This window comes from Trachurus japonicus, chromosome 11, assembly GCF_045865225.1.
Source record: "Trachurus japonicus isolate A0001 chromosome 11, Traja_1.0".
NCBI classification, from domain to species: domain Eukaryota; kingdom Metazoa; phylum Chordata; class Actinopteri; order Carangiformes; family Carangidae; genus Trachurus; species Trachurus japonicus.
This window is the reverse complement of record NC_140917.1, coordinates 19,460,245-19,487,096: the sequence shown is the minus strand read 5'-3', so window position 1 is coordinate 19,487,096 and position 26,852 is coordinate 19,460,245. Positions and strand designations below refer to the sequence as shown.

General features: G+C 40.6%; 2 protein-coding genes across 3 annotated transcripts; one reads left to right on the top strand and one right to left on the bottom strand.

Moving 5' to 3' along the window:
- Nucleotides 1–679: 679 nt before the first annotated feature.
- On the bottom strand, nt 680–16,617 carry grhl2b (grainyhead-like transcription factor 2b). The gene is made up of 16 exons (XM_085791535.1): nt 16,239–16,617; nt 13,808–13,997; nt 13,523–13,590; nt 12,761–13,130; nt 11,899–11,957; nt 11,557–11,713; nt 10,421–10,532; nt 7,285–7,379; nt 4,843–5,001; nt 3,661–3,718; nt 3,418–3,557; nt 3,084–3,121; nt 2,837–2,928; nt 1,919–2,004; nt 1,749–1,813; nt 680–1,652 (listed from the first exon to the last, which is right to left on the bottom strand). The coding sequence occupies exons 1-16, from the start codon at nt 16,256–16,258 to the stop codon at nt 1,538–1,540; spliced, it is 1,824 nt and encodes a 607-aa protein (XP_085647661.1). The 5' UTR covers nt 16,259–16,617; the 3' UTR covers nt 680–1,537.
- Nucleotides 16,618–23,027: 6,410 nt separating this feature from the next.
- On the top strand, nt 23,028–26,119 carry znf706 (zinc finger protein 706). 2 transcript variants are annotated; one of them, XM_085791541.1, is made up of 3 exons: nt 23,028–23,111; nt 24,829–24,974; nt 25,151–26,119. In XM_085791541.1, exons 2-3 carry the CDS (start codon nt 24,840–24,842, stop codon nt 25,244–25,246), a joined length of 231 nt encoding a protein of 76 aa, XP_085647667.1. In that variant the 5' UTR covers nt 23,028–23,111; nt 24,829–24,839; the 3' UTR covers nt 25,247–26,119. The 2 variants fall into 2 exon arrangements, with proteins under 2 accessions (XP_085647667.1, XP_085647668.1); XM_085791542.1 differs by having other exon boundaries at nt 23,028–23,366.
- Nucleotides 26,120–26,852: the final 733 nt, after the last annotated feature.

Sequence of the window (26,852 nt, the reverse complement as noted above, 5' to 3'; positions counted from 1 at the left end):
CTGATAGACATGTTTACATATTGTAGTTTCAGACATTGCTGGTTTGTTAATCAGTCAATGCATGTGTAGTGCTGATAAACAAATGTTAGCACATTCATATGCCCAATTTTTGGTGTAAACTTACCATTATTTTTGACAACTGTTTTTGGATAGATATATATCCAATGTAAGTTCAATATATATGTATTTGGATATGTGTAAGAAATGATGGCAAAATATATCTAAAACAACAAACAACTTAACGGAGCTACGGCTCAGCTAAAGTTTCATAGGTCGATCTTCCTCTGCTTCATTTGATAAACTGGCACGTTGGTATTTCAGTTTTCTAACACACATCACCAATGAACAGCTAAAAAAGCTGGATATGTGCATTTGGCTGACACATAACTAACCTAACTAACAAACTAACCCGGAGTATAGTATTAATACAGTCACGTTAACTTTTGCCATTTTAGTAGAATCATGATATATAAGTTGCTTTAAAATACACAAAATTAAGAAATTTCAAACTTAAAAGTCTTAAAACTTTTTATATATATTGTCTCCTGTTAATTCTTTCTCTAGACTTTATGGGGCACTATACCTGTTTAGCATAATTACATTAGCATTTACATGTAGCTTCAAGAAACCTCACAGCCACTTGCAGTAGACTCAGTCTTGTTTTACCAAGAAATTACATCTATCGTTTACATCTTTATTCATTTTTTAACACAGCCACATGAGACAAACACAACAACCAAGTGCCATCTGTCGCCCCCTCAGAAGTTGTATACAGTACTGTCTTTTGACTCATCATGTAATTTAAAGTCCTACAAATAAAACTTTGGCTATTTGTTGACATGTAAAATTACAACATGGCTGAAAAATAGAAATAAGTTGTTTAAAAACTCCTTGAGTACTCTTAAAGAGGGTGACTACAAGAAAAGTCACTGAAATGTAAAGTACTTGAAATTCTTGGAAAGAGAATGTTTTAGAAATGCAAAAAAAAAAAAAAAAAAATCATTATAGTATTAATAAATAATAATACATTTCACAAAAGCAAAGGCTGGCATGCAAAGGAGCTGCTATGTTACTTAGGAACAACTAATTCTACATACATCAGGGATTTCAAGGCTACTCCTGATGTGTTATTTGGCAAAAACACAAAAAAACGCTGTACAGAATGAGAATAAACATACAAATTCTTTTATACAATAAAAATATTCAGAGGACATGGAGGACATGGATCCGTGCGCCGTCATTTCACCTTAAAGCACAGAGGATGATGTGAACCAGTTCGTGAGAAATTCTCTAGTATCCCCTTTCTATGAAATCACTGTCGTCCTGCAGAAAAAGTACGACTTGCTTCATTGTGTAACAGTGTCGCAGAGGGATCAGGGGTCGTCTCGGAGCGACACCGCCAACGGACTGTCCCTAGTGTCAGTCAGCTTATCAGCCAGTCAATAGCAGCCTTGTACGTTTCAGCCAACCAGCGGTCACAGCATCTCTTCTTTTAATCGTCACGTCGTTGCAGTCTCTCAGGTCGGCTAATGAGCCGTTAGATCTCCATCAGCGTGACCTTGTAGGCGTCTGCGTGGCTCTCAATGTTGAGGATGAAGGTGTCTTCGTTGGAGTAATGCTCGATGATGTTATCGTCCATGTTCACCAGGATCCTGACATAAAACACGAAAGAGAAAGCTCCTGAAACTTCCATCCTCTTGCATTTCAAAACACTGAAATAAAAGCCATTTACTTCACTTCACACTCACCCCTTTTTACTCTTCTTGTACACTTTGGCTATTCTCTCCGTGGGCACGCCGTACTTCTCGGATATCTACGGGTGATAAATTAAAACGGTCCATCAAGGGCACAATTTGGTTGCAGCTGAGCAAACAAATTGCGCTCACTCTCATATGTAAATGGAAAAAGCATCACTCACGGCGTCCATTAGGCCTCTGAGCGTGGGAGACTTCAGCATCAGAGCGTCAAACACCTCGTCCGTCTCCTTTCTTACATACAGCAGCACTACAGAGAAATGAGAGATAAATTTTACACCTGTTTGAAGCACAAAATGCATCACAGATCCCGAATATTAGAAATGAGATCCTGGTGATCTGATGGTCATTATTGAGCAATATTTAGATTTGTTTTTGTCATTCATTATTCATCAAACTATACAGTATGTCCAGAATTACCAGTCAACTGAAAAAACTATTTACGGGAGACCTGACCCGATAAACAATGAATCAATACAAAGATCTGAAGAAAATGGATAACTGTTTCTGTCATGAAGCAAAAATGCCAAAATGCCATTACTCTGTTCCTGTTTACAAACTGTAAATTGAGTTTTTCACCTCAGGTTATGGACAATTGCAACTGACATTTAACAGTCTTCTCTAAAATAGGTTATTGATTAATTAGAGAAATAATTCACTATGTTTGTGAAATGATGACCACGAGACAACTACTAAATACCCCTCATTGAGGACAAAGTTTTATAGATATAAATATATATATAGATGATGATATAGTAGATGATCTGAAATTGAGTCTAATCCACACATATGATATTTCACATGTGTAAATGAACATTATCTCTTAGTAGGATTTATATTATTATATTATATTATATTATATTATATTATATTATATTATATTATATTATATTATATTATATTAATATTCTAAAATTTGAGAAATGTCCATCTGGATTCTACATTCTCATTTCACACTGAGGTGTATGTTTCACAGCTCTCATGCCTCTTCTTCTTGCTCAGGGTCATTTTTTTGTAGCTTGGTGAAAAAGATAAAAGGGGGAGAAATGACACAGAGGGAAGAGGAAGCTGCCATCTTGTACCTCTCTTGTGCGTCTCCTCTTTGATCTGTTTGTGAGGCGACGGACACAGATCTTCATCTGACGGCCTGAACATCCTCTTCACCAGCACGCTCCTGAAAACACATCAAAACAAACATGTCATATGCGTTCCCTTTGCATATGTGGTGTGTAGGAGCGCGGTATCTGTACCTGCGCCCATTTGCATGACTCATATTTGGATGACCCGATGTAAATGAAAATGTGCTTTTTCCTGTTGATGCACACTCACCCTTCTCGCTCTATATCTTCTGTGTTGAAGGTAAAGACCTAGAAATGAATCACACAGAACATGAAAATCCATAATTAAGATTTTTTTTTAAAAACTATGACAATATTGAATATATAATGACAAATTCAATGTTTTGGGTTTTGTCTGAGGGAAAGTAAGATCCATCCTGAAAAACCTGTCGCATGTTTTGATCCGGAGCGGAGATGCAGGCCTCAGATGAATTCTGACAGTGAATTGTGGCTCCAATTTCAAGCAATAAAAACTGGTTCTGTCACTTTTGTTTATAATGGCCACGCTGGGACATTATGTGACGTGTGTGTTGGAGGTGACGCACCTGTCCGGCCCGCTGCAGATTGCCAAAGTGAACGTCAGGGATGAAGAGGACAGGCTGAGCCTCCAGGTCAGTCATTGTCTTGAAATAGGTGGTGTCAGACTTTTTGGGAACAGTAATAACACCTACACCTCCGTCCTTCCCTGGAGAGGAATGAAAAAGATGATTTAGAAAAGTGCCATTTTTTTTTCTTCGCCTCTGGACCTTTCATTTCCACAAAAAATAAAGTTGCTCTGCAGCTCAAACCTTTTGACTTCTTGCGGAATAGTTTTCTCTCCTCGTCCCTTATCTTCCTCTCTGCACCCTGAGAAAAAACAGAAGAGAAAAACAGTGAACACATAAGTTTGTGGGGATGGTGAGAACGAGAACCTCCTTTAAACACACAGCCCCTCTGACAAAATAATGAGTTTTTACTGTAAAGTTTGTTTTCATGAATAAGAATGACCTGCACACACTAAAACTGTCCAAGCTGGATGGTGTGTGCTGCAGGTCCTCAGGTGTGTGGAGGCTCACTGTGCAGGTGAGACCACTAGAGGGAGGACTGATGTCATTGTTTAACTCCTTCACTCCGCCCCCTGGTCTGCAGACTCACCAACAGCTTATAGGCAACATGACACATTTATATTTGTGTGATATGGACTCACACAAAAGAGTTAAATATTTGTGAAAGTGGAGAATCAATATTCAAATCTGTGTCATTAGTTACACTGAACTATTAACTGCTACCTCTGATAAAATCTCATAGAAAAGTAAAATACATAGATTAAAAAAAAACATTAAAAGAAAGAAAAGAAAATCACGCCATTAATAAATCTGTAATTTACCTTTTCTTTCACATCTAAACTAATTTTTTATATCAAATTATTTCAACTTTATATCTATGATCAACAGGGAGCTCTCTGGTTGGTTAATTAATAACTTAGTGGACAGAAACTTAAACTGATAACAGTTTGTATAAAGTTACATTTTAACACTAGATTTGATACCTTTTTGTTGTATGTGCTAGTCAGCTGAATGTCTTGTGGTTCTGGACTGATGGTTCAATTAAAAAAAGATTTTTTTTAAATATCGAATTGTTTCTGACCCAATGATTATGAAGAGAATGATAAACTTTGCATTAAACTGAACATCTTTGACCTTTACACATTTCAACTCACCACTTTGAACTCTGGGGAAATTAGGACATTTTGTGGTTTCTTATTATTGATTTTCTATTTTCTGGTAATTTATAAATGAAAGAATTCATAAACTGATAATATAATAATAATAATATCATAGCTGATAACTCCTTCAGTATTCCTCCTTTAGGATGTCCCTTTTTGAAATGCTTAAAATGTAATTTAAGAGAGCAACAACTTCAAAGTTTCAAAGTATAATCACTCAGAGATTCATCTTTTCTAGCCTGAATCCTCATAACTGATTTCTCACCTTGTCACAGAAGACCTTGATCTGCGAGTACGCCCTGTGCAGCGGCTTGTTGCTGCGGTTGTTGTAGCTGTACGTGTCAATCTGGATCATCAGAGGAAGACCCTTCACCCCCTTCTGGGAGGAGAAGTCTGTGCTCAGACAGTTGACTGTGATGAAAATCTGCCAAGGACACAGAAATAGGAGGAAGGGGACATTCAGATTTATCCTGTAAACTTGAATTCAGTGTTTTTTTCTCCTTAGCTCATAATTGAATCCATAAAAATCTCAAAATACTGACGGGTGCAAAGCAATGTGGCTCTACATCAAAGGAAATACCTGAATCTATTTGGATGTTTTTCAACGTATTTGTGGTTGAGTTTTCATTTCTAAACCATGAAACAGTTCAGTGCAGAGCGTAATGAATACTTTCACAGTGGTTATACAGCTCATTGAGAAAATCGTGAACAACCTTTCACCTTTGTTCCATTTGGCTGGTGGCAAATTCTTCGATATTTCCACACCCCTGGTCTACAGAGATCAACACTACGTCTACATGTATCAGCATGGTCACACAGCAATGATTGTCATGTCGTGAACTTTTGATAAACTAACCAACCTCTGCTAACATTAGCTGTGCCTTGCAGGGTTTTTTTTCTTTTTTGTAACATCTCAGCATTGTGTTTCTACATTTCTTCTTCTCCCCCTTCCCCGCCTTTTAACGCATCTTTACACACATCTTTGGTGTTTGGTTCTGGAGCCATAAAATCTCCATTAGCTGCAGCAGCCACGAGGAGACCCTCATTTCACCCAGCAGAGAAACAGGAGCTCCGACTGCACTCTGGCTCCAAGAATCGAGATCAGTGGTTAACCAGCTCTTTTTGCCCTGTGACCACTTAAAAATAAAGGAACCTGTTGTCACTGGTTGCATGAATCTGATACTGCTTCATTAAAAAGAAAAGGAACTAAAACAAGAGGAAAATCCAAACTAACTTTTTATAATATGATATATCTGTGTATTTTCCTGCTCAACTATAATTATTATTGTGAACTCTTTTTCCCATTTGTTTACCTATTTAAGCACGGGTGTGGTCTTTTCGATGACACTGAGCTCTAGGATTACTGCTCTGCAAAGATTTACCCAGATGAAGCTCTAGTGACTGACAGCTCGACTTTCAGCCATCTTGAAACTGGAAACCTCCGTGAAAACACGTCAACTCCACAACCTATGACACATTTAACTGCACCGAGCGGAGCCTCATAACTCGTCCAGTATGAACACATTGGATCACTCCCAGTCAACTTGTTATGGTGTGTCTCTCTGTCGCTCTATAGTTTCCGTTTCTTACTCTAAATACACAGGAATAGTAGAACATGTTTATATTCTGAGCTGATATAGTTGTCTTGACCTTTTTATGAGCACTTTCTCTAAATGTTAAACTAATCTCTCTCAAAACTGAATGGTCTTATTTACTTCACAACTCACCCCACAGGTTTTAGTATAAATACACACAATTGATTTTAGTTGTGATTCAAACTGTCTCTCTCGTGTATCCTATTTATTTTGATACTCTTATCAACTTCTAGTTTTATTTTGGAGAAATTTGAGAAGTTGTTTTAACCCATTCTTTCACTTGTCCTTTAGACCTGCAGCAGCAGCAGCAGCAGCGTGAACATGAAACTACCTGGTGGTTGCACCTGTTCCTGCAGAGCATCAGGTATATTGAAGCTCAATAGTCACACAGATTAAGAGAATGAGTGGGAAAGAGCTAGAGAGAGAGAAAGAGTCAATATTGGCCCAGAGACGTGTGCTTGGATTTCCTCCAGCAATGTCTTTGTCCCCAGGCTGCTATTACAATGAAAGAGCCACATTACACAGACACACACACACACACACACACACACACACACTAGTCACTAGCATTCACACAGAAATGAGGGCAAAACAAACAGGAGAGGGTGGGGACCGGGCTTGGTGAGTGTTGGCCCTTGGGGGACTCTGGAGTTCAAACAGAGACGGGGCTTCATTTAAGGAGCGGCCACAAAGGAGTGGGCTACACAAAGACAAAGAAGGCAAACAGAACGAGTACACAACACTCCCCATCAGTTTTATGATGGGCAGTCTAAAACACGAGAGCGAAGATGAAGGAAGTTGCTTTCAGCTTCGACATTTGGAAGAAAAAAAAACTGAATCCACTGTTGTTTCTGTGAGCTCGTTACTGTTTGTGATGTCGACACGCTGGGAGTTTGCATCACAGTCAAAAGCCCGTTAATTTGTCGAGTGTGTGCATTTGTTTGCCAACATCTGAATCAGCACAAAAAACCTGTCCCACTGCTTTTCTCACATTCACAACACACCTCCAGAGAGAGGGAACCGGTTTGTGGAGAAATTACAAAGGCATTTATTTCTCACAAAGAAAAAAACCTGTACAATATTTGTGTAATATTTGTGTTTGTGTTTTGTACCTTGGCCTCTTCATTCACATCCCAGGTGAAGGAGATGGCATTGTAGGCAATTTCTTCAATGTTGCCAATTGTGTTGAAGCTCTCCTTGTAATCGGCTGTGGGGACAAAGAAGGACATGGTTTATTCCCACAATCACATTCACCCCAGAAACAAAACTTTTTCTGCATAAACATTCCCTAAAAACTATCCAAACTATGTTGTATTGTAATATTTTGTCAAATATCTATAAAAAAGCTTTCAGCCTTTAATAAATCCCTCTATAAACCGCAGAAATTGGTCAATAAATGACACAAATATGGTAGCTATTGTTTGTCGAGATAAGCAATCAAATGGCACGCTTCAATTTTATAAGATAAAACCTTATCTGCTTGAGCAAACAAACTCAAAGGCTTCAAAGGCAACAGGAGGAAACACAGGAAACGATTGGGCTCAGTGGGCCAGACTGAGAGCCAGTCATACAAGAGCACTGGCCGAGGGTTATTGACCTGGGGGGGGGTCTGTGATTTCAGAGAAAAGAAATCCAGTGTAAATACATAGAGAGTTAAAATGAGCCAAAGATGCCACAATGCCACTGTCAATATGAATCCACTCATTTTAACAAAAGATATGCATAATGCCTAATCTGCATTTAGGGAAAATCTGATGACCTTTAGTTTCATGTAAACCTTTTACAACTCCTTGTATAAAAAAAACAGGGATGCTAGAAATCAAGTGAGACTTCAGAAGCTCTTACGTAATATCTAAACAAACAAACAAACAAACAAACAAACAAACATTTACCAACAGTAGTATTTGTTCATAAGAGTAAAATGTGCAGAGCTGACTCACATCAGTGCTCCAAATAATTCAAGAGTCTTAAAGCTAATTTAAAGAATAAGGATTGTGATGTTTATACTTTTTTCTGAAATTACTTCGTTAGGATATTTTCGTTTAGGTAAGGCAAATTTATTGGTATAGCCCATTTTTACAAACAGTTTGTCTCAAAGGGCTTTACATAGATCATAACAACATCCTCTGCCCTTAGACCCTCACATCGACTGAGAAAAAAATTCCCAAGAAATCCCTTAACAGGGAAAAAAACCAGGAGAAACCTCAGGGTGAGCAACAGAGGAGGGATCCCTCACCCTGGACAGGCAGACGTGCAATAGATGTTGTGTACAGACAAGAAAGCAGTTTACAGATTAGTGTTGATATTGGTATCTGTATAGTGAGTCTGTATGAGAAATGCTGATAGGATGAGACACAGAACAACAGTTCTGCTCATCACATCTTAAAGCATCCCCCCCCCCCGTCGTCTCGGACCTCCTCCATCATCCTGACGGCCTCAGTACTGACACTTCCTGGATCTTTAGCAGGTGCACAAAGCAGCAGGGCAGGCAGCAACATGCCTATCTGCCAGTACCACCCTCCAACCCCCTCCTGCCATTAAATAACCCCATTCAAATGATCCATTCATGACCCCACCGCCCCCCCTCCACCTCCCACTCCCCCACCCCCGCCTGATAAAACCCTCCACCGCTATTCAAATCAGTTCTCTGGACCAGCTTCAGGTTACAGGCTGCAACCAGCTACAGGCCGATCTGGCTCTGAGGAGCAGGGTGGAGGCCGGTCTGTCATCTGACCTACGGAGCTGCTTGAACAGACATCCCCCCATCCTGATGCTACACACACACACACACACACACACACACACACATTGTTGTGTGTGTGTTGCAATTGCAAGTTGCAGCACTAATGATGAATATATGACCACAAACAACCACAAGCGTCCCTGTCTGTGTGGAGTATGTTCGTACACGCAGAATGCGTGTGAATATGTGCAGATATATATCTATGTGTGCTCGGCTCGCCCTCTGGGACGAGCTGTAGATACAGATCAACCGTATGGCACTTACACACAAACAAACACGCACACAAAGCTGCAAACACAGACTCATTACACTGGCAAATGCCAAACAGAAAAGTGACCACACTGGAGAAGATGAAACACTTCCTCTAAACGGGAACGACTGGCAGTTATATTTAAAGCTACCATATTTACTTTCAGCTTCAACTTAGAGATGCTGCAGTAAGAAGTCAACTCATTGACATCATCAGAAAACCTATAGTACTTAGATATTCTGAGTTGGAAGAGAGGTTACAGACATTTTTGGCTTCTGATTCTTTATAAAAATATATAAAAATTAATTTATTTCCACAGTGACCATCTCTCAATCTTCAATTGATCTTTCGACACCCTTGTTGTAAAAACATGTAAGATAACTCAGGATTTGTGTTTGTTCATGTAAATATAGAAATTAGATCTCAATTGGGCAAGAATCACTTTCAACAGACCAGGACCAGTCGAGGTAACAGTGTGGCTAACATTCCTCTCCCTGTCCCAACAAGCTGTGTATAGGTGTGTGTGTGTGTGTGTATGTGTGTGATTGTGTGTCTCCCATCCACCCTGAGTCTCCCACATACCTCTGCCATCTCTGCCTCTGTCAAGCAGGCCCAAGCTTGTCAAACGCAAACCGCCTACAAGCTTCTCACACACACACACTTATTCCAAAAGACGTAGAAAAGATCGGTTCACATTCAAAACCATCAACCGACAAAACACCCACAGTCAAAAAGGTGAATAGCGTTAAGTCACAAGTATGAGGCTGCAGAGCGGCACACGTACACCCGTGGGAAACTGCGGCCAGGGAAAGTTTTTGACATGCTGGTTTGGGTTGTTGAGATATTTTTCATGAAGCAATGTTTTGCTCAATCTCCCAGGTGATGTAGGGGAGATTAGAGGATTTACATTGTGTGTTTCAGCAACACCGAGACATTAAAAGATTCAGCTGTGTGGAGTTGTTGAGTGTGTGTGTGTGCATGTGAGTGTGTGTAAGACGGCTCAGCCTCCAGTCTGATTGTGGATGATGGTGGGCACCAGAGCCGCCTCAGGCAGACAGCTGGGTGGGGGCTTATTTGCTCTTAGTTTGGTCATGCCTTGTTTATTAGCTCAGTGCATTCCAGCATGTGCCATAACATAAATCTGTCACTGTCTCACGGCTCATGTGTTTTTTCATTCCTTAATTGAGCTGCCGAAGCCTTTGCTATTGTCAACACGAATGTTTTGGAGGAAAGAGCAGCGCAATAAAAGTCTTACCGATGTCAAGGACTCTCTGTTTGGCCGTGTGCTGCCGTGAGTGCCAGTACTTCCAGTACTTCAGCTGCTCATCTCGGTTCTTGTCCTCGCTGAACACGACCATGATCACACTCTGAAAACAGACACAAGAAGTTATGATGAATGTCTATTAAAGGATAGTCGAGTTTTAGGTCAAGATGCTGAGGATGATCTCCATTGTTTGTGTTTGTGAATCCCACCGGATTCTTGTCTTTCTCACAATTCAACTTATATTATAACATGGGTATTATTGCTATCGGTAACAATGACTTTAAACTTGTCCGGTAATGCAGTGATATTGCTAAACAGAAGTATGATTAGGCAAGAATGAACTGTCAGATTATCATAAACCATCCGCAAACCACAGTCAGACGTATGTGGAAAAGAAAAGAAAAGCAAATGGTATGTGACACAGACTGGCTTTTGTCTTTCTTTACAGCATGCATAAAGAATTTAACACTCCTATAATTACGTATGTCTCTTTCAGTTTACAGTCTTCAACCAGTCTTCATTGAGAGAAGACATAGGCTATAAGCCTGAAAATAACTCTGATGCAATACATTAAATTGCAACATTTATGTTTAATATTGTACATAATAATAATAATAAAAAGATTGAAGACATTACTGCCTTAAAATCACTTTTAGAAACAAGTTGTAAGTGTTGAGCTGTTAGCTAACAAGCTAACCAACCTTTAGCTATAGGTATAAGTTGCTTATTTACATATTCAGCAGATACAGGACAATACTATCATTTACTAAGACTGTGTTTGTCTTCACCTGATGAATATAAGTTCAATACTTCCTCTCTTTCAACACATGAGGGAAGCCATGACAGCGAGTGGGTAAAGATGTTCCATAGAGATGAGTGGACAATAAACAAACATATAGTCATCTATCTAATCCACTGTTTTCACACAAATATAGATTACAGCAGGTTTTATAAACACACAGTCTCAAGGTTTTTGTTATATGTAGACATAAATTACATACAAAAGAACTTTTCTCTGTGTCATATATAAACTACAGCTAAATCCACAGCTGACTGGAGGCATTAAGGCTAGAAGATGGGAAATAAAAGAGGTGAGGATGAAGAGAGGCGGAGGTGACTTCCTTTACCCGGACTTTGCTGATGGGGTGACGAAGACGATTGTTGGCGCTGAGCTCGTTGAGCGTCACGGCGTAGAACTGGCCTTTGTTCAGGTAGGTCATCGGCCCCTCGCCCTGCTTCTGGCGCAACGAACGAGTGGCATCCAGCGTGTACCGGAAGCTGTCACTGCGAGCGCGCACACAGTTGATATGTGATTAGAAATAACAAGGTAAGATACAGGTACAACACACAATTTTGCATTCCTTTCTGGATCACTACCCGTCACTATTTTGATTTCCAAGTGACACATATCTGAATATTTACACTGTGACATATATTGATAATTTCCTGTTATAACAACAGGGACTTACACTCTCTCCTGATGAAATACGAAGTCATCTGGACCCAGAGAGGAAGGTGTGTGGTACTTCTGCAGAGAAAAACACACAAAGAGGAATTTATTTTGGCACAAAGATAATTTGGCCTGAGAGGAACTGGTTAAACAATTCAATGTAGATGATGAAAAAAAAACAAAAAAAACACTTGCATATTCAGCAGTAGTATTCTCAGAGATTTTCTGTTCTCAAGCTTATGGAAAACAAATTTAACAACCACTTGTAGATTCTTGTTCAGGTATAACGAACCTTTGGACTCTGAATCATATTCAAACATCTATCTGTCTTCACGGACGATGACAGAGCAGCTCCACCCAGCCAACACTGCTACGGATCGTCAGTGTGTGACACTTGGACTGCTGTAGTTTTCCCCGTTTGGTGTTTATCAATCTGCTGTCTTTGCTTTTGCCCTCCTACATTTTCCCACGGTGCCTTTTAACCCTCACTATACCTGTGGTTTGTATGTGTAGATGGAGAAGATAATAACAATGGCAAAATAATCACAGCAGTTAAAAAACTAGTTCATCCTGTTGAAAAAAGTGAAAGCTTAGCCCTTCTTCTATCAAAGTAAAACCCAACTTGCGGTTAAAGTTTTGACACTTACTATCTGCTGCAATAGGATCCAATAAAACAATTGGACATTGAAATGCAAAGAACAGCTATTTTCAGCAGTAATAATATGTTTTGGAGCTGTTGTAACTAAACTGTCTGACAAATGAATGTAGGATATGTGTGGCATCTATAAGTCAACCACTGCTTGATTAAATAAAAGGTGATTTCTTTGTCTTTAATTGCTTCGTAACACAGGATCTGTTGAAACGGTGGCGTCTGCTCTCACCCCATCTCTCTCCTCCTCGTACGGGCTGTCAGGCGGACTCTGCTGGTCTTCTTTAGCGTACGAGTTGTGACTGACGGTGGTCACCTCATACGGACTCTGTTCGTAGATCACCCTCGCCGACTCCTCTCCTTCCACCCGGTAGTGATGCCCCGGTGCCGTCGCCGTGAACACGGGCGCGTACGCCTCGGCCTTCACCAAGGCGCCCGACCCCGTGCCGGTCCCCGTCGAGTTGGTGAACTGCTCCCGTTTGGCGTCCTGGTGCTGCTCCGTGTTCAGCGACAGGTTGACGGGGACAGATTTGAGGACTTGAACCCGGTTGTCCACCGTCTCCACCTCGTTTTGGCTGTTGGGGTTGCTAGGCAACGTTGGCCTGGACACACACAGTGAAAGCTCCCAGTCAACTCTTTGATGCCGAGGTGCAAATGCAACATACTACAATTTATTCTGCATTTACTGCACTTCAGGTTAGTGGATAAATGTAAATCTGATGTTTTATGGATTTTTAAATGTGTATCTGTTTCTTCATTGACAGATATTAGCCTACTATTATCTGCAGCACATCGCTCTTTATGATGGAAAATCATTTTCTAATGCAAAGGTTTTCATATGAAGTTGTTTTTACATGTAACCACATGTGAAAGATGTCAGATGCTGCAGCTGCTGAGGCCAAATATTTAACATCACATCACCGCTGTGAAGGCATTTCTGTCTTTCTGTCTGGACATGTGCAACCTTGACTGAGACACTAAGAGATTCACTGACCTCTTCTCCTGTTCCTCTATAATTTCAGCGACTTTGGGAACTGGCAGGAGCCTCTTTTCCTTCGGCACCTGGAGGTAGAAAAAAAGAGGCCGTTATGTGTTGGTTGACCTCATCTTGCTGCTTCCTTTGAACATTTTTCTCTGTATTTGTGACAAGATTTCAAAAAGTCAGTTGATAAGCAAATTACATGTCCATGAAACAATAAAAAAACAAAACACATTTCCTGTTTCTTTCAGTTTTCTTTGTCCTTGCACCACAAAAGTGGGTTCGACCATGTTTCCAAACCTTGTAGTAGTCGTAGAGGAGGCCCAGAGCGTTGGCGCTGTCCTCGTCCCCGTTGATGCTCATCATGGCTTTGGTGGCGGCCGTCAGTGGGTTCTCCAGGTACGACCTCCATGCCTCGTCCTCGCTGGTGTAGGCCCGCCGCACTGCGGGGAAGGAGCTCTCGTTGGGGACCACCACCACCAGACGCTTACTGGCAGACACACATGAAACAAATTGAAAACAACTGAATTCAAAAGTGTAAAAAGATTAGGCTCTTTCACCCAGAGGCTCAGGAAAAGCTTTGAAAATCTGATCTGTTCTCGACAGTTTCCTCCTGTATGAAATTAATAGCTCTGGCCTGTTGGATTGAAAAACAAGGCCTTTCATTTCTCACCATTTCTGAACGTTTCTATATGAAACAAACTTCATTGTTGTCCATTAAGTTGGAATAAAACATATTTTCCCCTCTGACTGATTGTGACAATGTGATTTATTCTTGATAGATAAAGTGTATATCTTCTGGTAACTGGGAGTCAGTACTGTATGTAATCATTGCACCTGGTCAAAGTTTATGACTGTGTATAAATGGGAATAAAAAGAGGAATGTGTCTGAAAACAAAATTAATCCAAACTTAATGGGCAACAGTGTATTTCAAATACTGATATTGACAAGTACCAGCTGTAGCGTGCTTCAGGCCTGTCTGGTGCAAGTTGCTCTCTTTACTCCGTAGGCCCACTTAAGTCAAGATCACAGACCAGTTAAACACACAGTGTTGCCACAACATCTCTTCGAACAGAGCCTATCACAGCAAAGGCTCTGGATATGTCAACTTGCCGCACAATGAGCAATATCATATCAGTAGAATTATTGCACCTTTGTGAAAACAAATCAGCCATAAAAGACGCTAGTGATTACACCACAGCCTCATACACGTCCACTGCTTTAGCCTTTATTTATTGTGGCTATAACAATACACTTGAAACAAACTAGACAATGTTTGCTGACTGTAATAATCAGGGGGCTTGAAATCTACATCACTAATAATAGTGATAACAACAAGAAATAACTCATTGTGGTTTTCTCTAATTGACACAAACTGCCGCCCGCCAGGATTGCCAAATAAAACACAATAAAACAGCCCCGCCTCTGATCTCTGATGTCACTTTGATGCAAACTTTTACAGAAAAGGATGTAATAGTAGAAAAGAGGCAACCACAGACAACAGACATGGTACAACACAATCTGTTCTACCATGCTTTTCCTTTTCCACCTAACTTTTTTTAATGAATGCAAATCACATCACACACTTTTTATTCTTTAGCTTCAAATCAAACTGCATCCTTCCTGCATTGGTCCCAGTTTCTTTGTGACATCCACAGATCTGACATGCGGGTATAAAAAGGCCACAGAAGACATGGAGGCTGGTGGTGTTTATGTTTTGAACCACTCTACTCTGTTGTATTTGACTGAATATTACCGCTGTGTGTCACAATAGTGGCATACACCTGTTGTTTCCACCACCGCCACAGTGCAACCACTGAGAAATAAGCTGCATGCACTAAGGACACTTAGTAAAGATATTTAAAAACACATTACTGCACTGATGCCACAAGAAGGGCTACAACAATAACACAATGCAATAAATATAAATATAAAACAATTAATTTAGTTTATTATTATTATGCAATTACTGTGTAAAAAAGAAAAGAAAAAGATAATCAATAGGTATTTTGGTCATGACATTTTTACTGGGATTTTGTTAAACTAGTAGCCTACATCAGATCATCTGGAACATTTAGAGATTTTTGTCAGTCAAGTCAAACACTGTTATTTATCATATATAATAAGATTTAAACTTAAAGTGTATCCATTATTATTAAACGATGTTGCCATAATTGCCTACAAATGTTGTAAAAATGTTTCCAATGTTATAAAACAGCACATTGCACAGGCCAACAGGCTGCACAAACTGTCCTTTACACTAAACAGACCATCGCTCTCTGCACAGGCCTTACATTGGAAAAAATGCAATGCAATGCATAAAGTAGGTCTAAAGCTATTTTTTGAATCAATTATATGACGTGGTTTTCTTGTTTTCTGTTTAAAATCCAATTCGTTGCATTTTCAAGGCTTTTTCTCAACACCATCAGTCAAAAATGGCGAATTCAGGTCTAACAAAATCCACGGCGCCAAGTTCTGCATGTCAACTTTTCCTCCAGGCCTGAGAATCTTTAATATTTGTCCTAAATAATCCAACCGTAACACAACCACAAAGTGAAGATCCCCTTGTTTTGTTTTGTTTTTAAATCCTCAAAACAAAGTGAGTCCGATTTTAAAGCAGCTTATCTCTAAAGTGAAAAGAGTTTGAAAAAGTTTTTTCTCTCTCTCTCTCTTTCCCCCTTCAGGTTGAAACCATCAAAGATCCTCTCCTCCGCCGGCTCGATCACTTACTTGTCTGTCTCCTGTGACATATTTCGCTTCCTCTACGATTCTTCCTTGTGAAACTGGACTTTCAAGTCAGAGCAGGTAATAGAGTGAGCGAGTTGCCAGAAGTTGGGCTACAGGTAAGTCGACTTTTCTCGCCCCGCTTCTTTTCTCCCTGCCCCTCTCTGACCGACTCTCCTCCGCTCCACCTGGCAGGTAAAGCCGCCTTTGTCCCCCCCTCCACCTCCCCGGCACCTCCCTCCCTCAGCTTCTCCCTCCTTCACCTTGTGAGAATATAGTTCTGACAAATATCAACATATCCGGCGGCCGTGCATTTTAATTATTCGGCTTATTCCCTTAGTTTTAATGGCAACGGGTCAAGTTTGTGCTGAAATTCTTTCACTGTGAAATAATTATCGAGGCGAGGGCGAGTCTGGCGCTGATTGGCTGCTGCGGAGCGGAGCTGGGCTCTGATTGGCTGTTGGCTCAGCGAGGGGGCAGGTAGAGGCCCACCTTCACCTGAGAGCATCACAGGTACACAGAGGTAAGAAAGAGAGACGCAGTCCAGAAACATGAACTTCTGCATCTTTGTTTTGAATTTAGGAGATATTTTACTTTATTACATTTATTTCATAAGACTCTAATGCTATTGGCTGCTCAACCTCACACATCCTCAGGTTTTCTGACACCAATCGCCCCCGATTCAACCCTCTCTCCACGCTTAAATCTAATGATAAATAATGACCCTGTGTGTGTGTTTCAAGTAATCTCAGAGCAGACAGAAGGCAGGGAGGAGCCCTGTCATTAGCTGACACAATGCCATTGTCCTCTTAATGAAGCCATTGTATGAGGGGATCCCAGTGTTTGGGATTACCCTGTCAGAGCAAACAATGTGTATGTGAGTGTGTGTGTGTGTATGTATGTATGTGTGTGTGTGCATGTGCATGTGCATGAGGTATTCTTTAAAAACAGTTCTATCTTAAAGATTGAATGATAAAGTTATTTTTTCTTTCCTCTTCACAACTGTTCAGATTTATGCATAGTTGCATTATTACTAACAATCTACTAATGTGAGGGTCTATTTTTTCAGGGTGGTTTTCACCTCTTCCTTTGAATATACTTTAGTTTATTATTTTTGCTTAAATACATACAGGATTTTTTAAAACTTAGAGGACAAGATAAACTTCCCCTCAGTTGGATTTTGTCTGGAACGGTTGGTTTTCCAAACTGGTTTGCTGTCCTGTCAAAGTGTTTGCATGACAAAATGTGGGGCCTTTTGCTTAAGATTGCCCTCAGGCGCCCCTGTATGGAAATTTAAAAATGACGTTTCAGATTCAGTTTAACCGTCAGTGTGTGTACAGTTTGTGTGTGTGTGTGTGTATGTGCGGGGGGGTGAGACTAGCATGCCATGCTTGTGTTTGCGTGCCCTGTGCATGAACGCTACCATCCTCCCTTGTCTAATTTGTTTTACAGAGCACCTGGGCCTTTGCTGAGCTCTTTCTCTGTCTGAGTGTGTTTAAATGGGACGGCAAGATAAATACAGGTGGGGCCTTTTCTCCTGACAACACACAGAGATGAGTAAGAGAGACAAAAGAGCGGGAAATATAGAAGATTTAATTTAAAGCAGATATCAGTGGAATGTTTTTGTTAATATAAGTCCTAAATAGTCCTATTTTCCGTCAGCAATCACTTACATGAAGTATTTCAGCCTAAACACGAGTCTCTCCGTCACTCTGCTCTGCTGTAACCCGAGGAGAAAATTTTCCTTGTGGGATACAAGTGTTATCCAATGAGGGGAGAGAACGGCATGAAGGGCTGTGTGTGCAGCCAAGGGATGCGCGTGAATGTGGTGACGTAGCACGAGGACCAATTGATGCCTGACAAGGGCGGGGGCTGCTAACTCATGGTGCGTTCAAGGAAACTCGTACTTTGTGTTTTTCCTTCCTGTGAAGTCATACCAGTTCGATCTGGTACGAGTTCACGGGTCGGAAGTTACGAGTGGCCGTTATAGGGAACTTTCACAGACAACAGGACGGTAAAAACACGAGCTACGGGTTACCTGGAACGCTACCAAGTCGTAGTTGTGACTTGAAGCTGTAACTTACGGTTTCAAAAGCCTGCCTTGAACACAGCATTAGCCGAAACGGCCGTGCCACTGATATCTGCTTTAAAGTGAGCATAAACAAATGTAGAAAATAGTGAAGGGATAATGAGTGGCGGATGAATTTCAAGCATATTTGTAATCATAATCATCGTTTACCACTTTTCAATTTTTTTCAATGAAGATGGCTGATCACTGACTTGACTTTTGTGTGCCCAGAGCAGTTTAATGTAGGCTGTTGAAAAGTTAGTCAGGAAACAGATTTAAAACTACCACAAAGGGACACAGAACTAACACAGAGATGCAAAATATCCCAAAAAGAGACAAAAAAAACTTTCACAGAGACAAATAAACTTCCACAAAAGGATATTAAACTACCATGAAGAAATACAGCACTAACACAAGGGATGCATAATTGAGGAGAAAACTGGCTAAAAAGAGACAAGAAACTACGACAAAGAGATGGAAACCTCACAAAAAAGATGCAACATTACCCTGAGGAGATGTCACAAAATACAAAACCGATACAAGACTACTACCACAAAGAAACAAAAAAATATCCAAGAGTGGACACAAAACTACCAGAGAGAATCATAAACTACCACAAAGAGAAACAAATTACCAACAACATTTGGTGTCTCTGTCAGTGTAGGTGTCTGTTGTCTCGGTGGAGGAGGGGTCGGAGCTGACAGTGAATGTGCCCAGAGGCCTGTTGCCTCAAAATCTGTCGCTGCTCATGAATGAGTCACTTCACTCTAGAAAAATAAAGCGAGAGGCATGCTCTGCTTGCGTTAATGAAAAATAATGGTTATATACTGTATGAGCTTGTCTCTTATCTGCAGCTCTCCCTCTCTGACTTCTGCCTGCAGGAATGTCTGCTGCCATGTTAGACAGCTGGAATAATGTGAGGGCTACTGTACAAGCTGCCACAAGCAGGTAAGGACAAGGCTGGAAATCCAGGGGCCGAGAGCCATAAATACCTTTATCTGTGTGTGTGTGTTTGTGTGTGTGTGTGTGTGTGTGTCCCACTCTGGTGAGAGAGGTGAAAGGTGTATCCTACATACCAGGAGTTTTTTTGCGGGGAGAAGCAGCTTGTCTGGACTTGGCCAGGATTAGGTGTCTTCAGTCTACCTGTTTGAGTGCAGGTCCCTTTCATTTTCCTCTGACTTGTCATCTGTCTGTGTGCATGAAATGAACTGATACAATCAAATACTTTTAAAGCAGTTGGCCCCAAACTGTGCCGCTCCTCTTCAACTCATCTCATCACGACCTGTCAGGGCCCACAAAAAGAAGAGCCATACAGTATAAAGATTATATACTGTTAGCATTGTACTTTGGACGTTTTTATTTGAATGTTAATGTTGACTGGGGCACTTCTTTATTGACTCAGTGCCCATTTATTATTTGTTTTCTGGAGTTTCAACCATAATCTGTGGTCTTCACCACTGGATAGAGATGTCATGGAGATGTCTTAGAAATGCTAGCAAGTAACTTACGTAAAGCAAAATCTAAAAGTGGACTTGATTTTAAGTTCTGTATTATTTCATCTAAATTAGTTCATTGTATTCATATAGTAGGCTACTTTAAATGTTTCAAATGTTGCTAAAATGGCACACCATTTTTTTTTTAAATGTCTCTCTCTATATATATACAGCATATTCATATTTCTTTATTCATATGCATTTGTTATTTATATAACTTTATAACTAACTTTTTACTTGAACCTCTCTCCTGTTGAGCTACAGCACAAACACAATGACGTCACAGCAGCTACAGGGTTAAACTGGTGACTGTTCAGATGAAATGGTCCGGAAAATCTGATATTTCATTACAGTTGTGTTAAAACTTGTATATTTAACTCCATTCACTATAACAGTTGCATTTGGCACAAGAGAGAGCCGCTGCTGTTTAGTGAGGTTACTGAGCGCTGTCACCACCTTCACAATCAGCCTCTGTCTGGCCGACCCCAGACCTCAGCTCTCCTTCAGTTGCACTGTGTGTGTGTGTGTGTGTGTGTGTGTGTGTGTGTGTGTGTGTGTGTGTGTTTGTGTGAGTATAAGAAATACACTAGCCTGAAGGCATGGTTTGCCCTCTTGATGTGATTCCTTGTGGTTTCCCAGGGGTCACTTTTAATGAGACAATGAACACATGCATTTGCATCATTGCACAACACGCTGCACAAAAATCTGAGGCTGCACTAAGCTTAGCTATTAAGTTTTCTTTTAACTTATTCTCCCTCTGAGGAGAGTTCAAGTGCTGAGATTTGTGTGATACTGGTGGTTTAATTTTTAATTTTTTTCTTTTATCTTTCCCTAAACACTGCCATTATATGCTTCAACAACCCCCCCCCCCCCCCCCTCTCTCTCTCTCTGTGTGCTCTATGTTAATCCAGCCAGCCTTAGCAGTGAAAGTTATCACCAGCATGTGCCTGTGTTGTGACTGCGCCGTGGCTTGTGTACGGGCCGACTGGTCTGGCAACATTGAGGCATGTCACAGTGGTTCTGTGGACTGTGGCAAAACCTGTTGGTTTGTTTTTTTTTAAGAAAGGGAAAGCACGAGGAGGGGTAGCTAGCTGAGAGAGAGGAAGTGGCCAATAGGGAAGATGAAATCCAACTTCCTCTTCCTCAACAGCTTCCAGAGTAAGAAAGAGGTCACACACTAAACCCTAGCGACAGCCACTGTTTCTCCCGCTCCGTGTGAAGTTTTGTTCTCCAGAGTTAGACATGATGGACATTGAGTTAAAAAGCAGCTTACATCAGTTTTTCTGGTGAGAAACTAGAAACTAGTACCTGCAGTCTGAGGAGCTTAGAGAAGGGCGGTAAGAGAAGAAAGAAAAAAACAACAACTTGGCTGAGCTGAGAGTGAACCTGAAAGCCCTTGTGGCGGGAGGAAAAAAGACCCAAATTGTGGAAAAAAAATATCTCAGGCTGTCGGTGGCAAACCCCTGCTTATTCATACGCACAATGGACAACCAGATAATATTCTCCTCTCCTATTGAAAAGCTGACACCTGGAAGATTTGCTTTCACACAGGCCCTAAGGCTGGACAACCCCACCCCAAACTTAAGCTAGCAAGTCCCTGCACAACAACCTCCAGGGTGGGGGAACTTGAGCAATGTGTGGCTTTTGTCATTTTTGTTAAACCCCCCTCCCTTTCTTTCTTTTACTTTTTGCCCCCTTTCTGAAAGCATAATCACATCCTTCTCTCTTGAGAGATATTTCCCCCCCTTTCACAAAAGACTGAAAGGATTGTCTCTCTTTTCTTATGATGAGAAAAAAAACAGCAGGAAGGTGGAGAGGGGTGAGGTGGGGGAGGGGGGGGGGGGGGGGGGACAATGGCTGGCTGGAGACTTTTCTCACAATGATAAGATTTCTCTCAAGAAAAATCATGACACCTAACTCAGGCATCTCGGCACTGAGAAAAGAAAGTTTTTGATTTAGCTATTTTCTCTATACACTGATTGATACTGTATTTAGACGTATTATTCTGATAACACATGGGCCTCAGTTTCCATCATGTGAGAACCCGGAGCTGCAGTGCATTTACATATTAGCTGAATTTAGTCAAATACTGAGCACAGGTGAACAGCTCCACTGTTCCCACCTGACGGCTTAACCACAGTCACAGATACAAAAGATAAATATCCAACTTAGTCCACATTATGGAGGTCACATTATGGCCATGCTGCTGCAGTATTTGTGTAACTGTGATTAGAAACAGAGGTACAACAGTATTGTATTAGGTGCATATCAATATAAGATTGTGCTATGTGTTAGAGGTCTCATTATGTGGATGTTGGCACCACTGAGACGCTCACTGCATTATTTAAATGGAAAGTGTACAGTCTTTCTCCATGCCTGCCCCCCAGTGTTAGCTCTCAGTGTTGATGGGTGACACAGGGAGTCTTGGTCCTGTGTGATGTATTTGCTCAGGAACAGGTGAGGTGCAAAGAGTTCAACAAAAGCAAATTTTCTGACCAACAGCACAGATTGAAAAGTTAATTTATGTTAATTGTTTATTGAAAAAAAAAAATATATATATAACAGTTAAAATTGAACAATTAAATCATGTTCTTTAACTTATTTTCCTGCAAGTTGTGCAAATATGTAGATAATTGAAAAAATCTCGACATATTTTGCAAGGCAGTGTCTATGCTGTAAGAAGAAAACGTGAAAGGTGTAAACATAAAACAACATGACATAACATAACCATGATGTTTAGCATGTTTATGTAGATAATTGAAAGCATCTCCATAAATTCTGAATGAAAAATTAAACATTACCAGCCCCGTGCAGCAGATATCATGCGCACACAACTGCATCCCACTGTTCAATGTTAAAACCAACTGATATAAAGTAAACCTGCAGTTTTATGGGGGCAATGCACTGACCAAACTCTACCGCTTGGGGGCAACATTGTCAATGTCATGTACCTGCAGCCCGGCCGCTTCAATGAGCCTGCTCTTCCGGTGCATTTACTGACTTCTGTTATTAGCGGAAAATATATCTCGATACTAATATGTGATCTATGTTTTTCTGTCTTTTGCAAAAGTCACAATTCGGTACACTGATCCCAATGTGCATAATATTTGTTTAAACATTTAATATGGTTAAATTTTAGAGAAAAAAGAAAGAAAGCATCAGTTTTGTTTTAACCCAAGACGCTGTTTATTAGTTTTGAAGCTGCATTTTACGAGTGCCTCTAAACGCAGCGTTAGCCATCGGTTCTCTGTGAACTGTGCAGCTGTCACATTTGAGTGTGGGCACCCAGCAAACAACACGTATTCGTATTTTTAAGAGGTAAGACTTGCTGTCCTTTCATATATGTATATGTATATAGCATTTAAAAATCGGCAACATATCGTTAGTTCGCCTCAAGCCGAAGGAAGTTCTCATGAAGTCTGTTAGCCGGCTAGCTAACGCTAACGTTACCGACCGGAGGAAGCTAGTTAGCATGCAGGCTAACCCACGTTACAACTGATGATTTGAAGTTCAGCTCCGAATAAACTGCTGAATTAAAGCAGGACAAACCAGTCGAGCGTCGCTTCGATGACAGTGAGTCAGGTGCGGTGTTTGTAAGAAAGTGCCTATCACTATGACTGTAAACGAAAAGGTCAACACGATGTGAGCATACGAGACAGAAAACACTTCACTGCTAACGTTGCTAACTCGTCTGTATTTTCAACGACCCCACACGTGAAGTATTACATCACCAAAATTATCATATTGCATTGGATTTCGCAATCACCGAGGAGTTTATTTAAATCATTTTAATAGCATATGGTGTTGACAGGGGGGTCAACATGCAGGGTGCTTAACAGGCTTAGCAGTTTTCTCCTAAGATAAACCAACACTGGTTAACAACACTAAATTAATATCTGGCTACTCCGCATACTATTTATAGAAGTCGCTAGTAAGCAAGGCTAGATTAGCAACAGCAAAGTGGGCAACTTCCTCCAGCCCCAACACCTGCAGGGGCACAAACTGAGGTTCAATCAGAGTGGTGAAACTTGGATAACTGGACATTTATTGTTGAAGGTCTGTGCACAGTTTAACTATAATGGCACAAGCTTTGTAAAGTAGATGCAACATAATGTTGGTACTCTGCATCAAATTTGAAGGGTCATGGCTCATTTTAATCAGGCCACACTTATAAGCTTGCATTTCTATGGTTTCCACCTGTAGTTGTAGTTGTAGTCGGGATTGAAGATCTTGCCAAATAGCCACACCAGCCTTAAACTAAAGGAGGCATCCTACTGAGGGTGGCGTCTTCTGTGGAGCTTGTCCTGCAGGGGAAACTAGTTTATTAATAGGTTTCCTTGTTAAAATCCCTGATAAGGACAAGGGAGAACTTGTTTCTCCCCCACTAAATGTCAATAACACTGTAGAAAAAACCTGGACCTGTTCCCAGAAACAAGTTTGTTATCTCAGCTGGTTTAAAAAAACCAACCTGGAACCAGTTTTTATTTAAGGTGGTTTTGTGATCATTCAGTGTAATGGCCCAGATAAGTCAATAAAGACCACCCACAATGCTTAGCTGTTCTGATGTTGTTTGTATTCCCTTGTCCTAAATATATCTTTCAGAAATGACACAACTCCTGTGCTCATACAATGAACCACATGCTGACTGTTGTTCACCTGAAACACCTGTATATCAGTTGAGGCCAGACTGTAGTGTTATCTTGTTTAATTTGCCTGACCCTGGCAGTTGTTTGCTCTTGTTTTGAGCCTTGTAGCCATCAAACCTTCAGCTGCCTCCAAGAAAAGCCTGGCATTGTCCCTGATAAAGACTGATGTCATGGAAATTGTGTACACTGTACTTAATAATGGTCTATCATCTCTAATTTGCCTTTGGTATCATTGTATCATTACAGTGAGAACAAAACGATTAACAATAGGCTTTTACTAACAGATATTTGTATAGTAGGTGTGTACCAAACACAATAAAAACCACATGCAGTATATGTCCAACAACAGTAAACATTAAGCCCTCTGTCCTTGTATCCCCCGTCTCTAGGCTTTGCCATCATGGCACGTGGGCATCAGAAGATCCAGTCTCAGCAGAAAAATGCCAAGAAACAGGCAGAAATGAAGAAAGCCAAAGGTCACGATCAAAAGACGGCAGCTAAGGCGGCACTAGTGTTCACCTGCGCCGTGTGCCGGGTGAGTATGAAGCTTCACCTTTTTAATTTTAATCTCTGGAGCTATTTGGTCCCTTGTTTGACTTGTGTAAAGTTTTTTGACCACAGTGAAATTTTATTTTTAACTAAATGAAAGTTTTGTTCCATTTCCTTAAACTATAACATTGTTTTTGTTCGATGTGTTGCTGTCTTCTCTAGTCCCAGATGCCCGACCCAAAAACCTTCAAGCAACACTTTGAGAGCAAGCATCCAAAATCTCCCCTGCCCCCTGAGTTGGAGGGAGTGGAGGCGTAAGCAGCTACCCAGGACACCTAACCGAGTTCTTCAAGGCCCTGCACCTACTCTGCACTTGTCTCAGTCTGACAGCAATGGATGAATTGATGTAAACAACATGAAGCAGTTACCTTCGTTTAGACTTCAACAGGCCAGGTTGCCTTCGACGCAATCCTTCCTCCCATCCAGTCCTGTTTTTGCTTGTGTTCAAATACATGAGGGGCTAAGGCCAAATGGTGTTTTTTTTTTCGTTTTTTTTTTTCTGGGTCACTGGTGACTTTTATGATCCAAGCGGTGAATGAAAAGTTCTGGCTTCATTCTCTCAGTTTCTCTGAACAAACGCCTCCTCACCCACGATGTGTCGTGCACATAGGGATATTTCTTGCTGCTAGCTCTTGTACCTCTTTATCTGAAGCTTTACAGGATTGAGTATCTGATTAAAACCTTTACAGCCAGCATGCCACATGAGGTTAACACACAGTTTGCTTACAAAGCATGGATTTGGATTGGATGGGATGTAGACAAAATGTTTTAATTTGACTTTATAGTTTGTCGCAAATGTGACCTCATCTGTTTTATTAGTAATTCACTTATATTTGGCTTTGAGTGTTAAGTAATGAGGAAAATGGCAGCAGTGAGATTTTTTTTCTCCCTGATATCAGTTCCTTCACAAGCCCTGTCTGCCCTGTTGTACTGCAATCTCTCATCTAGTTAATCATGATTTTATGTGGGGTCATAAAAATATGAAATTTCGCCAGCTATTTCCAAGCTGCTACATGAATTGCAAGTTAATAAAACTTTACGGGAGCTTGTCCACAACATTTGTATGCTTGGAAAATGATTTTATGCTCCAATGATGTATTATAGCGTTTTATTAAATTTTACTTTGTTGTATATCTGCGTTTTTCTTGGAATGGCTTCTTTTGATAGTTTTCTCTGATAATATTCCACGCAAACATTGTGTCTTTCAGTAGATATTTAGAAAGAATCCTGTATCTGGCCAGACAGTAGTTTTTTGTTTGACCTGTCAGATACTGATACTGTATGTGTGACTCCTAAAACACCCTGTCTGCTCTTGATTTTGAGGTTTTGTTAGCCTGATGGTTAAATATTCTCCATCCAAATCGACTACTTGCAAAAATAAATGTTTGTTTTTCACATTATGTAAATGTGAATCCCTCCTAGGACTTAAGCTGTCACTCAGAATGTGCCGAAAATGATAATGAGAGTTTTGTGATAGTCAACATGGCTTAGCAAAATCTTGCGGACAGATAGAAGGACAGAATTGAAACATCTTGCAGGTAACAAGGTTGCGAATCTGAATTTGTGAGTATGTTTTTGCCTTGAAAGCTCCGCACAAATACTTATTGGGAAACTGAAGGAAAAAGATGACATGTAAAATATAACTTTGGAGCAATGACCAAAAACATCAGAGCTAAAACTGAAATAGTTACGTCAGTGACATGATGTTGAACCTGATGACAACTGTCATGAAAGCCTCATAACAACAGGAAATGAGTCAAACCTCAGCACTTTCTGTCTATTTAACAAAAGATATGAATCCTGTCTGGACTCATTCAAGAAAGAGCTTTTCATCACAAACTCCCACTGTTTCCTTTTCTCCAGC

Excerpts from the sequence above, each read along its gene's own strand:
- grhl2b (XM_085791535.1), bottom strand. The coding sequence starts at position 16,258 with ATGTCACAGGAGACAGACAA. Across the intron at positions 11,714-11,898 it reads GTATTTCATCAGGAGAGAGT|TGACAGCTTCCGGTACACGC; the intron begins GTAAGTCCCTGT and ends GCGCGCTCGCAG. Across the intron at positions 1,653-1,748 it reads TACAAGAAGAGTAAAAAGGG|GATCCTGGTGAACATGGACG; the intron begins GTGAGTGTGAAG and ends GTTTTATGTCAG.
- znf706 (XM_085791541.1), top strand. The coding sequence starts at position 24,840 with ATGGCACGTGGGCATCAGAAGATCCAGTCTCAGCAGAAAAATGCCAAG. Across the intron at positions 24,975-25,150 it reads TCACCTGCGCCGTGTGCCGG|TCCCAGATGCCCGACCCAAA; the intron begins GTGAGTATGAAG and ends TGTCTTCTCTAG.